Source organism: Parus major, chromosome 2 (assembly GCF_001522545.3).
Source record: "Parus major isolate Abel chromosome 2, Parus_major1.1, whole genome shotgun sequence".
NCBI classification, from domain to species: Eukaryota; Metazoa; Chordata; class Aves; order Passeriformes; family Paridae; genus Parus; species Parus major.
The window spans coordinates 124,215,213-124,229,765 of NC_031769.1; the positions used below are offsets into that span (position 1 = coordinate 124,215,213).

The 14,553-nt window shown below is 35.0% G+C and overlaps 1 protein-coding gene across 5 annotated transcripts in view; it reads left to right on the forward strand.

The window, feature by feature from the left end:
* Nucleotides 1–14,553, forward strand: part of RALYL (RALY RNA binding protein like) — a 357,282-nt gene that overhangs the window by 311,077 nt on the left and 31,652 nt on the right. For 3 of the 5 annotated variants that reach the window (XM_015619704.2, XM_015619702.2, XM_015619705.2), the window contains 3 exons: nt 8,480–8,527; nt 12,257–12,420; nt 13,066–13,146. In XM_015619704.2, coding sequence (XP_015475190.1) covers nt 8,480–8,527; nt 12,257–12,420; nt 13,066–13,146 — 293 coding nt within the window. The remainder of the gene's footprint in view (nt 1–8,479; nt 8,528–12,256; nt 12,421–13,065; nt 13,147–14,553) is intronic. The other 2 variants (XM_033512315.1, XM_033512314.1) reach the window with 1 other exon arrangement.

A 14,553-nucleotide genomic window follows, 5' to 3' on the forward strand; every position in this document is an offset into this window, starting at 1 on the left:
AATCTGCAATTCCTAAATTAACTTTAATTTGCAACAAACTCAAGAGCTATTAATCTTAAAAAATTCTTTTTCCCCTCTCTGGCTTTAATAATATCAGTAGCAATATTCTACATAATTGGGAAAGGCAGGAGCACGAGATCACTCTTTTTCTTTTCTGGTTATTCTATTTCCCTTTCTAATTTTTTTTTACTGTCAACTATTTCTGTCTTCCAAGACTTCCCTTTCCCTAGCAATTCTAGAAAAACAGTACATATCCCTATAATTTATATGTTGGTTTAGTAATGAATAATTCCTCAGCACTGAATATTTATACTCTCAGCTATGTAACCAGATAGTCAGGAGGTTTTCTAGAGGGGGGAAAATTATGCACAAGAGAATGTTTCTGAAGGAAGTTCAGGAGGCTTAAATTTTCAGGGAGTGTAGGACAGAAATCTGGGAACATAACAGAGAAGAAAGTCAAGGGAAAAGGACAACTTAAAAAAACAAAAAGGGAGATATTTTCTTACAGTGGAAGATGGAGGGAGGAGGAAGGACAATATTTGCTGGGCAGGTACCCTCACCATGGAACAAAACAATTTACATTCAATTTGCTTTTTTCTTTTCCAAACATCAGTGACCAGCCCATGACTTATAGAAAATAGTATTTGAAAAGGTCTATGTTAGCAGTATTCTTATTTCCTGTTTCTGAGGTATCAACAAAGCATCTTGCCACAGTACTCTATATGGGCTTCTGTGAGTATTTAGTATGAACAAGCTTACTGTGGCAGTAATACTTACTTAAATACTTACTTATTTCTTCTTACGTGAAGAAATATCATGAGACCTAGCTCCCAACTCAAAACACATCTGAAAATTGAAACATTGTTCATCCGTCTTATGGTTGTTGAATATGAAAGACTTTATTTATTCTTACAAGTTTCCAGATAGTTACAAAGAAATTTTATTTCAATTTCTTCCTCTTGATAGATATATTGAAAGATAGAATTCTGAAGTTTTGTATTTTGAGTTTCAAATTCCCTATAATGCTGTACAAATCAGTTGGCCTGTGTCGACCCCTTGCTCTTCTGCCTGTGTTTCTCTAACTGCTTTTTACAATAATAACAATTGAAATTCTTCTTAATATTAAGTTCTTAGCACACTAGGCCTTAAACAAATATTTCAAGTGGATCTGATGGCTGATTATACGCTTGAAGTCAGTTTGATCTTTTTCACCAGAAACTGAAATTTGATCCATCTAACCTAACATCTTACTTGCACTTGAGCTACAAGAGAAAAATATGCTTAAAAGAGCAAATGAAAGACAGCCAGGGCTGCTATGTGAACTTTTACTTGGCAGTTTGCTTCCCACCCTTCTGTTGTAATATAACTGGCAGCTCCTTGATGAAGAGATTCCTTCTTTGGAGTTCAGCCAGCTGTAATCATAGCAATCAGTCAGTGGATTTCCTTCAAAAGTTATTGCTCCACACCAGTCTGTGTATTCATTGGCTTTCTAAAAAGTAAAGTCAGGAGCAAGAGAGGAGGCAGTGCAGAAAGAGGTATATCAGAGAGAAACATTGTTTGTGCAGAGCAAAATGGAACTTTCTGATGCCTTTCATGTTTGTTAAAAAATTTTAAAAAGATAAAGAGCTTCAGGCTAGGAGTTATTGCCTTTATTGTTGTTCTGTTAATAGCTTCTGTGTGATATCAAGGAACTACTCACATCTTGCTTTACTGGATCATTCAACTGTGCATTTGCATACTGTGGTATAACCCTAATTTGAAATAAAATCACAATATGTCCTGATTTTAGGCAAGCTTTCAACTAATAAAATGAATTGGATCATAGATTGTTTTCTATAAATTTAGCTCCATCTGAGATTTGACCTTCTTTACAAACCACTTTCCAACTACCTTGGTATATAATGCCTTACACACCATAATTTGAAAAGAAGCAGTACTGTGTCAGGGGGTTTTATGATCATATTCAATAGTCTCTGTTTGGCTCACACTGGTGTTGATTTCAGGGGTCTTGATTTTGGCTGGTTTGCTTTCAGTTACTTTGGGGTAAAGTTTTGCTTAGTTTTAATTATGAACTACAGTTCAAAAGTACTGTGTAGGTATCCAATTAGTTCAGTGTTGTTTTTTTATCTCTGGCTCAGGCCAGATTCTTATAATCCTCACCATTCTTCAAGCCAAAGTTCAACTTTTCCACATTAGCCGTACATGCTCTTTGTGCATGCACAAGTTTAACAGGTTATAGTAACTTCAATGCTGATGTAGCTCAAAAAAAAAAAAAAAAAAAAAAAGGGAATTAGGTCATATTCTGCATTATCAATAGTAGGATAAGAGTTTTATTGCTAACAGTTTAATTAATTCTTCAAATTCTTTCATTTCTAAAGTCTTCAGCTTTGGTTCTGAAATCATTTAAGGATCAGTTTTTCTCAATAAAATTAAATCCTTCACAACATATTAGAGCATAATTAAAAGTTGGAGAATAAGCCTTAAATGTGAAGTAGAAATAACAGAGTGAATCTGTCATGCATGACCAGGAACTGACAGTTAACTTTGTTATGGTAGTAGATTCTGTTGCTAATGCCAACTCAGCTGTTTAATTTGAAAGGTACAAACTGATTTCCAGCAAATATAGAGGTTTGGGTTTTTTTCTTTTCAGTTGCCCCTAATCCTGTATACAAATAAATAAAAAAAATTAAAAAACAAACAAAAACTAAATCCAAAACTGGACAAACATTCTGAGTTCTCCACATGTGAATCCACAGGTGATTCTCTTTATTCTCAAGAATAAGGATGGAAGGTTGAATCAGCTGCCATCCTGTAGCCTGCTACTTTTATAAAACATTTTGATAACCACACAGATACATTACCAATCAGTATGATTTGACTTCACAAGTTGCACTCAGGACACTGAAAGTTCTGTCTCTTTCACATCTCCATTTTTCTGCTTTAAACCCTGAGATACTCAATACAAAATAATTAAATTACATCAGTAAACTTAATGTAAATGAGAACACAAATTTAACTTAAGCCTTTTGACAGCTTGCAAAATGGAAAGCACGTGATACAATTTTCTAGATTTCTTTCTTCTTTTACATGAACTGTCACATTTCACTTGATTAATTTTTTGTGAGCCATGCTTTTGTATTTCATTCAGTGCCTCTAAGACAGCTTCCTTGAAAAGTACATAAAGTTTCAGAGTTCTGTTTTTTCTAATCTTAAATAGTCTTTCATCTCCAGCGCTACCACTATGATTTTCATTTAATCTGCTGTTCAGTGAAATGCTGTGGAAACACTAAACCCATCACTTCTTCCTACATCTGTCAGTGAGAGTCTGCAGACAATCTGTAGTTGTCAAACCAAGTCAAATGACACTCTTTCAGTGTATACAATATTATTAACAAATTGGATAATCAATCACATGTGTATGGTTTGACAGCAGTACCTTGAACATATTGAATTTAAAACAGATTTTTAAGAGGCAGGGCCCATCTCTCTTATACTAGGGAAGAAAAAATATCATATGGACATTACAAACTCCCCAGTCAGACTCTACAATTAAAGGACACCTTGAAAAATGGTTGGGCCACTGGAAATCTTCTTCTTTGCCTTACTATAAAATGTTCCCATGGGAAACATAAATAATTGGACATTACTTTAGATGACAGAAAAACAGTTTTGCAACAGGAGGAGAAAGGCCAAGGTGATATTAGGTAGGTTTACACAGATATCTTTATATTAAAAAGCTACTATTTTGTTTCTAAATATCATCAGGATAATGTTGTTAAGCATAGGCTGTGCCTGCAGCCACAGTAGTTTTAATCAGGAGGAATTCTAATACTTAACTGTACAGAAAATTGTTGGGGTTTAGTTCTGCCTGCATTACTACTGTCTGTCTTGCATCTATAAACAGCTCTGGAACCAGATGATCCAGGTGAATATTGACCTCAATGTCTTAGTTCTTGTTTGCTTCACAAGCTTTGCCTAATCTTATACAGGAAAATGCCTTAGTGTTTTAATTACCTGACTGTGTATACACAACTTTGAATATTTGTCCAAGTTTTGCCTAAAATTCAGGTTGTAAGTTCAACAGTTTTCCCAAAATACATTTCACTGGCATGAGAGTTCTTGGAAGAGAGGATGAGAGTAAAGAAGAAACATATCTAGAGACCGAAAAAATACAGCCTAATATATTGCAAATAAATTCTGCCTAGTGCCTGCAGAAAGATACTTCAATGGAAAATGGAGTACTGTATGTCAGCTTTTCTATGTATACATGTCCTCCTTGGACAAAATGCACCTCTCCAGATTAGAATTGCAAAAAATTTTTTCAGTTTTGCAGAAAAGAAAAAAAAATACAATTAACAGTGTTTCATTCCATGCAGGACTATTTGAAACTTAACTCCTTATTTTTGTCCCACTCAGGAAAAAATATATCTTGCTTTTATTAATTGAATAAATGTGCAGAATTAGAAAGGAAAAAAAAATCTTTATTGACTTATGGTTACAAAATTACTATGCAATTTAATCCTTAATTGAAATATCCAAATAGTAGGTTATGTTCAATTGTTTGGCATTTTGGGATAAGTGATTGGGGATTTTGGTGTTAACCTGTTCTTTTTAACTGTATGTATTTGTCCTCCTAACTTCATTATGGAAATGAATGTAAAATACTTCTTTGCAATTACTTTTCCTCTTCTAGCCCCTCTTTTTTCCTGTGAACATCTAATATATTAATGAAGGAATCACTGAAAAATTTGTCTTTTGGCAGTAAGTCTGTCAGCAAAAAAAGCAGGCTCTGGAGAATGTTCTCCTTCTCTGCAGGATGTACAGCCTGAACTGCAAAACAGCAGTGTCCCTCCACTTCTATCAGCATTCTCATCCTTACCTAAAATTGAACTTTCTTTAAAGTAAAGGTGGGATTCAGCCTATCAATTTGATTCATGTCTGAGAGGGTAGGTAACCATCCACTGAAAAGTGCCTGAAATGTCCAGCGTTCTTTTCAACCGCTTATGAAAGTAACTTCCATCTGATTGATTTTCTAGCAGGTAAAGATTCCATCTCTCAATGCTCTTCTCTAAATCATCTAGTTACCCTCACTGACTTCCTTTTTAACATATCAGTTTAGATAGATTCTCTTTTGCGCTCAACAGGAACAATTTCTAACACTCTTTTCACATGGCATGAGAAATGATTTCACAAATGATTGGAATACTAGTTTCAACCATTAGGTTGATATGTGCTTCCCAAAAAGAGTTTGTTTGAAGGAATATTGCTTTTGTATTTAATATTTTTATTCAGGCCTCACATCAGAAAAGCAACTGACAGTATAAATGGTGATAGCACTGTCAATTATATTAAGATACATTATGCCTGGTTTGTCAACATTTATGATTTAAATATATCTTTGTACCTGTGGGAAGAAAAAGCGGTATTAACTAAGGCTGTTTTAAATGAAAGATAAAAGTCTTGTTGCCAGGAAAATAACAAAAGGTATTTCTTCTGTGTTGTTCATTAACTCTACTAAAGTTAAAATAACTCCACAAGAATCAGTTATACCACTAATGATTGGAACTAAGTTAAAACAGGATGTGATCATTAGTTTATAAACATCTTTTGAGGGCATAGCATAGAGAATGGAAAAAAGATTGTACTTTTGTAGTAATATATGTTCAACATCATAACATCCATAGGTTTATTTCAAAGATGCAGGAGTGTAACACCCTATTTTCCCACTTGGCACATGTGCAACTGCTGTCATGCACAGGAACTTTGAATACAAACAGTATCATAGCTCTGAAAATATAGCCATGGGGGAATCATTTATTCTTCAAGCATACATAGTTTTAAGGATATGCATAGTGTTAAGTGAAACCAAGAAACTTGTACAAGATTGTCTTGGTGATACTAAGTTAAGAAAAGTACCATGTTTTTTTGCTTAGTAGAAGCACTTTTTATTGATGAGTTTTCTTTGTCTCATTGTAAGACACACATAAAGCAGTGTCTTTTACTGTCTACTGCATTAATATCAGGATCATGCACACAATTCTATTGTTAATATTGTAGAGATGCCCTATGTTTGTGGGTAAGTAATCTGCCTGTTTACAGTGCCATTAGGAAACTGCTGACTCCACCAGTTCACAGGCTCGTTGAAACCTTTCTCTGCTTTTGACCTGCTGAGTATTTGGTATTCAACACTGAATGAGTGATTACCTGCTGCCTCCATTACACAGGCTGTTGGGTTGCTAAGGAATAACTCTCAAGAGGTTAAGAGCCTTGCAGTCACCTTGATCTCAGTGCCAGTGATTATCTGTGCTAATTTTCTGCTTGGTGTTATACTGCAGCATTGACCAAATCTTATGTCTGTCCCTTGACAGAAGTAGGAACAATTATGGCTGTATATGGAGACATGTACTGGTTGTTTTCTCACTATAATCTCTTCAACATATTATTACAGATGAAACATCATCATTCAACTTAAAATTTTCATACCCACTGAGGGGTCAGCAGTCATTCTGTCCTGTGAGCCAGAGCTGAGTTACTAGAGAAAAATACAGTCATCCTTCAGCCTTATTCTAACAGGTGCCAGAGAACTAGTCTTCACCAATTTCGTGTTCTTCAACCTTGAAAAAGTGAATTTGTCCGGTCTTTATGCAAATTGAATAAATGTCAACTCCAGGAGAAGGGTTTCATGTGACAGGGCTTTTAAATTTAATATTTTTTCTTCAAATTGTCTGTTATCTTCTACTTAAAAAAACACACATTGAATACTAAGTGTGGGCTTACTGAAGCTATTAATCATTCAGCTAAATAAAATCACTAGGAAGCTGTGAATATCTGTAAATGAAATAATAGTTTTGATACCTGCTACTTCTTAGTTTCATGCAGACTGGAGTGAAAGACTAAATTAGAGGTGTCATATAGTTTAGGAAAAAAAAATCTAGTTTTGCATTAAGATACAGAAATGTGATCACTATACACAGTCTACAATAATTTGATGATATTTTGCATCTTCTACCACACACAGCTGCTGGGTTCTAGTCTCTCAGGACTGTTTAATTTAGTAAATGTTTCACATGAAATGGATCTTGGGATTTCTTTTCTCAAATAAATTACAAAAAGGGCCACGACCATCTTCAGCTCTCATGGTCTTCAACTGCAATATTGTGCAGGCAGATAGTACAATTTATTCTATTATTTGCAGTTGGGCACTTGCATTTGAAAAAGGTGTGGCAGAGATGGAAATTGTGCCCTGACCTGATTTGGTAGAATCCTTGACACATTCTTCAAATTAGGCACTAAAAATCCCATTTTGCTCAATGTTCAAGAGCAGAAATTATCCACAAACTCATTCCCTGCAAAGAAAAGCTTATTTAATATGTAGCTGGTCTTTAAGGTCTCTTCCAACCTATATCACCCTATCATTTTATAATGTCCCCTTATTTTCAGGGAAAACTTTCTTTTTTGCTTTGTCCTTTCTACCTATTTTCTACCTTTTAGCTTTCTTACTTAAAGCTTCTCCTTCTTTTGTGATACTTTCTTCATGCTTCTTACCCTCACTACTCATAATTGTCCTTCTCAGGACAGTGAAAAATTTAGAATATGTGTTACTAGGCAGAGTAATAAACCCTTGTGACTCTTCCATGCAGAGCATTTATTGGCTCAATGTTTTGCTGGTTTTGGGGTTTTTTGGGTGTATGAGATGTATAAGATTTCTCTGCTATTTCTTCATCACAAAAGTAGAAAGTTGCTAATGGAATGCAAAACCAGGAAGATCAGTCTGGGGTTGACTTTGTTACTGACAGTTCAAAAATAGTTTTCTCATCGATTTGTGCAATTTTGCATGTTTGTTTCCCTTGATGGTGCCTGGTTTTTCCCAGATATGTGCATTCCCTCCTGAACCTGAGAAGAAATTCATCCCTGTAACACTTATTTAGCACTTATTTTTTTAACTTTTCACTTTTCTTTCTTTTTGATGAAAATAATTTGGTGGACTCAAGGACCAGCAAGAAGTCCAAGCTTTTTCACATTTCTCTAAATCAAAGTGACTGTCTTAGCTCACCTTCTCACCCATTTCCCACTCTTTCATGTATTTAACTGTCTTCCTCCTGCACTGATGATGCTATGTTAGACTGAAAAAAGAAGAGGGTGTCAGTTTTGGAATGCTAACTTCATTTGATCACTCAGAGAATTACACTATAATGATCCTCTAATTACAGAGCTGTCTCACTGTGTTAAATCCTTTCTGTATGTGCTGTCAGCTGTTTACACAGTTCAGCGTGCCCCAGACTTCACATTTCCAAATATACAGCGATAGCTGACAACAGCATTGACAAACATAGTGTACATTGTACATGGTACAAAAGAAGTGGAAGGACTTTGAAGAAGGGATAAAAATTTGAGAGTAAGCCAATATTACTGCAGAAACTTTAATCAATGTGCATTTTCCTATAAACCAGTTCATTCTTGTTTTTCTGTTTTTCCACAGCGGTTATGTCTTTGATTATGATTACTACAGAGATGATTTCTACAATCGGTATGTGTCTCTATATTTTTGTACATCATACATAATTTCTAATGTTTGTTGATAATATAATCCCATTATTTGGTTAAACAGGCCAATTCTGGTTTTATCTATTATTCATTGAACTATTTCTATCGTGTATCAGAAGACTATTTTTAATATCTCACAGAGAAGATTACCACCACCAAATGCATGCTTAGTAAACCTTTTGATTTTATCCTTCTCTAAGAGCTTTTGGGGTATTTGCTGTGCTGAACAGTTTAATGGTAGTCTAATAGAGTTCTTCTAGACTTACTTTCACTGAGATGTACAGTGGCTGTGAAAATCTTCAGTATGATGTTTCTGGCTTTGTCTTTTCTTCCTGTGTATGAAAAGATACAATATCACATCAATAATGTTCCAAGAACATTTAGAAGTCCAGAAGAACCTTGAGCGAAGCAAAAGAGCAAGCTACAGGACAAAAAAGAATTTGGGTGCCTGTGCAACTGGAGATTCTGCCTTGAGTAGTTACACACAGCCTCTCTCAGCACTGTGAAAATGTATTTATTCAGTTGTAGCAGAATGCCCACAACACAGGAGTAGCATGAATGATCACAGATAACCAGCTTGTTATCCAGCAGTGCTGTGTCTGCATTAACACAGCTTGGTTTGGCACAGGACAAGTGAATCAGAGAGGAACAAAGCATTGCTCCACCAACCTGTTCTAATCTTATATTTATTTTATGTTAAGCAACAGACAGAAGCAGGGGAACAGTTTACACCCAGAAGTTAAGTTAGCATGTGCTATATATCTTTCTGCTTAGGAACACAGTAGGAAAAATGTAGAAATAATATTTTTATGTTTGTTTTCTCCTGATGTGGGTGCAATTTGAGCCACTAGTTTTGGTTTTGCATGTAAATCATCAAGTCCTCTTTGGACAAAGATAAAAATAGTGAGATATAAACATATGAAGTAAAATCTATCAAACCAGTTTAATCCTGCTCAGCCCAGCCTTTGCAGTAGTAGCTGCATGTGTTCTGTAAAAAGTTAATTTCCATAGGCTTTTATTTTTTTTTTCTAATGTTACAGCTCTGAACTTCATCTGTGGAATTGTATGTTTTTTAACAGAATGGTGTTTCTCATCTATGCCACATGAATATTAAAGTTATATGTCTAGTTTTTTCCTCAATTCTGTATGTTATGGGTAGCAGAAATGATTAACTATAATGGTTATATTTTTCCCAAAAAAAAATAAAAACAAAACAAACTTATTGGACATCAGGGGTTGTTTCTGTGGAACTTGGTGTCTCTTGATAATTGTGTTGTTATGGAAAACCATTGACAATGAAATGTATCTACAGATCTATTCAGTAGTATAATTTTTTAATTTAGAAGTCTTCCAGAATTAAGACAGCAGAACTTTCATGGTAGAAAACCTGAATATGAGGTTGGCCTCATAAGGCTGGACATGCTGGTCTTCTGAAAATAAATACACAAAGTGAACAGTCTATTTTAGATAAAGTGAATGGAAAGGAAAGATGAAAATCTCAATATAGTAGTCATGGAAAAGAAAATCCCACTGAAAATTTGATGTACAAACTATTTATAGGAAATATAAATTAAGAAATATAGTCATGATTCTTTGACTTTTTGAAATTCTGAACTTTCTGAATTTCTATGTTTTATCTCAAATCATAGATCTTGTTTTCTAATATTACAACCAATTAATATTATTAACTTTCTAGCCTCCCTGAAGAGAGAATATGTCTTTCTTGACTAAAGCAGTGATGTTGTCAAAAAAGGGTGTCAGGAATAGATAGATTTTTTAAATAAAATATATACAAAGACAGATTGGCAAGATCAGAACTGTAAATTTGGAAGGGTGACTGAAAGAAGAGGCATAGTTTTATGCACATTAGTGATTACTGGGGCAAATAATTGCTTTGGAGCTGAGCACTTCTCTTTATCATTTCTCACATTACAAGCACAAGAAAAACAGGCATGATACTTCAAAAATATGAATGGAAGCATTATTTTTTAAAAGAAAGCATCTTATTGGAATATATAGAATGTGATAAAACAAAATATCAAGCCCAAAACTTTGCATAATTTCACAAACAGAAATAGTAATAGATAGATAACAGTCATTTAGATAACTGTTCTTTTATATATTTCAAGAAAAGGAAGCATAGTTTCACATTTCATTATATTATCTAAATACAAACTATTGGAAGCTAAAAAGAAAATCACCTTTGGAATAATAATGACATTATGAATTTTTGCATGACAGCTTATAGCACTTCAGAAACATTTTTTTTTTCAAATAACATCAAAAAGAAGTTTGTGACCAACCTGCAGACCATTTAATGTGATAAAATGTGACAATAAACACTAATATTTGTGTTTAAAGTATAAAAAATGGTTTAGTGTTCATCTTACATACAATTCTTTAGTTATGTTAACAAGGGCTAGAAGTTGTTCATTTGTGGGAATATTTGATGGATTTCAGTCAGTGGGTGTGACAGGACCTCTGTGTCACATTTTGTAGACAGCAATGGAAAAGGAGGAGATGGTTACACTTTATGTAGTAACTATAGAAACTATAGGACTATAGTAGAGACAGAAGTGTGGTTTCATTTAGGCACTAGGTATGTACTTGCCAGAAAATGGGTTAGAAGCTTTAGGTTTGGCTCTGCTTCATGTTCAGCATAGTGTTAGGTGCTGTGGTGAGTGAATTAGTTTCTTTTGTGTCTCTTTTCAAATGTGTATCTATTTGCCCAGCTGGGTGACAGTACTCACAACTGTGAAAATTAAACATGCGGTTATAAATTTCCATAATTGCCAGTTTCAAATAAATTTGAGAATATTTTATGAGGATGTTTCTTATCCCTCTTCTTCAGACTATAAACTGGAAATCTTCATTTTCTGAACTTTCTTCTCCTGACCTATCATATCCAGAGCCCATCTCTCTTATGTTTTAAATATATCTGTAGCTTTGATTACCTTTTCTACTGCCTTTATTTCCCTCTACACAGGCTAGTTACCTGCTATCAATAACTGCATTTTTAGGATTAGTCTATTTTGTTTGGGAACAAAAGTTCATTTTTTTGTAGAGTATCTTTTATTGACTGTAGTGGTAAAAGTCTGAATATTTGCCTGCTACAGTGGTTTTGGTTTGAACAAATTTTTTTTCCTTTTTTTTTTTATTAAGCATGCTTTTTTTAGTATTTCTACACCAATTCATTCTTCAATAAAGAGAACATATGTAAAGACTTATTTCACAAGCTGCAGGATATTTCTTTATGGTGATGGTTGTCTTCAGGAAAGTTCACTTTTGTACTTTACTTTTACATCTTTAAGAATAGCAGATAGAAAACTAGAATTTAAGCCATGCATGTAATAAAGGAGCTGAAATGTCACAACAAAATGTACTGTTGGCTGTGAACAATGAAATTATGTGGACCTGTGGAAAGCAAGTTATAGATTTTCCATACGGCAAATAGCAGAGTCCCATAATAGATCCTTCATTTAAATGACACACAAAAAATCTGAGCTGGTCTGTGCACTGGCGTGTGACTGAAATCTGAATAAGGCACGTAAATGTGCATAGGTCCTTGAAATCTAATTTGACTTGATATAAAGTGATTACGGTTTCAAAGGGTAATTTTCTTGAAGATAACATGCAAATTTAGTTGACAGACCTCCCATGACATGAAATCACAGAGAGTTTTATGGAGTCCAGCTGACTTAATCTTTTCTAGGTTGTTTGATTACCATGGCCGTGTCCCCCCGCCACCCCGTGCAGTGATTCCACTCAAACGTCCTCGTGTGGCTGTGACAACAACTCGTAGAGGCAAAGGGGTTTTCTCCATGAAGGGAGCATCACGATCCACTTCAAGTGGGGCTTCATCCTCAGGATCCAAATGTGAGTTGCTCATATCAGTTGAATATTATTGAAACAATGATCCTAGCAATTTCTGCAGCTTCCACTATATAGCCCTATTGCAATCATTTCCTACCCTAAATCTCTAGCTTGAAAAACTGGTTTGATTACCAAAGCTTGCAGGCCTTTCCTGCAAGTCAAGGAGCACATTGATTACATTTTTGAAGGAAATTCTTTTGACATTTGACCTGTTCCCTTGGCCTCAAAAAAAGCCTTTCTAAAATCTCCTCTCAACCTGACTGCTCATACGTCATGAGATCTTGTGAACTGCTGGTAATAAAAAAAGACAATAATCTTGTTGTAGACAGACAGAGGCACATTGATTTCTGTGGAGACTTGAGGGCTGTAGGTAAGCTGGGTGGACTGGTGGGGGGGTGGGGGAAGGATTGGTTTATATGTACTCTGTTTTTACCGGATTCCTTTGAGTGTAGAAAGAGGCAAAGTGTCTTTGTCTGTTTTAAAGGAAGTTCAAAACAAGATTGGCAACTTGGGCTTGTTTAACCCTTCTTTAGTGAGTTGGCCCTAGAAGAGATGATGAACAATAGGCATTCCTCCTCCAAGCTCATCAAACTCCCCACTCCCTAGTATGCCCTAGGAACTTCATCTTCCTCTTCGTGCATCTTTCAGCACCCACCCGTCTTCCCCTGCCCCTTATGTGGAGTGATACTGTCCTTGGAAGCGTCACTGGAAGAGGAAGAGAAAGATCAGGTAGGGATCAGATATTAGAAAGAATGAAGGAACCTCAGTAAGTCTTTTGCAGTACTAGAGTGGCCAGCAAAACATCATACTGTCTTGCCATGAAATAAGTGAACCCATCAACAGTACATCTTGCTGGCAGAGGAGTTAATTATGACATCAACAGGACCCAGTCATATACTCTGTTTGAATAACATATTCAAATCTTACATGCTAGTATCACACAAAGAAGATGGACCTCGTGAGCCCATTAGGAACCAGTCTTGATCTTATTGTATGACCTGATGATATCAGAGACCTTGAAGGAAAACATGTAATAAACATGTAAATGCATGTGACTGGAAAAATGGACATGTGGTAAACACAGCTAAAGATAATGTTGTACATTCAGGAACAAGGAGCTCAAGATATTCCGAGGAATGGATGATGTTCTGACAGAGAGATTCTGTTGCGTGACACTTAAGTTACCTCTAAACCTCCAGGGAATGAATGGGCTGGATGTCCATTACCACTAACAAGACCTTTGATGCCAAACACACAAGAAGACATCTAAATTTAGGTGTCGTATTATGAAGTTCACTCAGACCTTAAGAAGATATCTGGGAGTAGAAACACTTCCTTTGTTTTCTGGAGGATGAACATGAGTCTAGACATTTTCATATTCACCTTGAAGTAACCCTTTCCTCAATACTTTAAACAATAAAATATGGTTTTTTCTATTATTTTAAAAGAAAGGAAATGCAAATTTATTTTATTTATTTATTGTTTTAAAAGAAAGGAAATGCAATTTTAAAAGAAAGGATGCAACTCAAGATCTTTGCTTTAGCAAACTTAGAATTTAAATTACTTTGTTAGTCTTTTTCAGTCCTTGGGTCTTTTGGTTTCCACACAGTGAATCAAAGCTTTAGTTAGATCTCATTTGTTATAATTTCCTGTTGTCTTATCTATATGATTACTTAGTAGTATCAGTGCGTTCAAATTACTAATTGTCTTAAAGTATGCATTAATAAGGATGGGCTTTTTTGACTCACTTTGTCATGAGAAGAGAGTTTATTTTCAGATAATAAGATTTTTGTATATTTTTCTCATTGTCCTGAACAAGAATAACTATAAAATTCTTCTAGAGAGCTGAGGATCTTAGTGTTTGTTTCCCAACAGATGGCAAGAAAGGCTCTCACCCAAAAATCTGAATTTCTATTGTAGTGAATGAGACAGAGAACATTACATTAACATAAAGATATTTGTTCCTCAGAACTGCTGCAAAATTTGCTTTATTTCTTCTGCATTTCATAAAATGGTTTGCAATACTGTGTCAGGACTTAAAAAATGCATAGCATAGATTACAAGATTCAACACTAGCCCAAGTATGTATGTATGGATACTTAGCACTTGCTATAAGATTTCCAAAACACTGCCTGC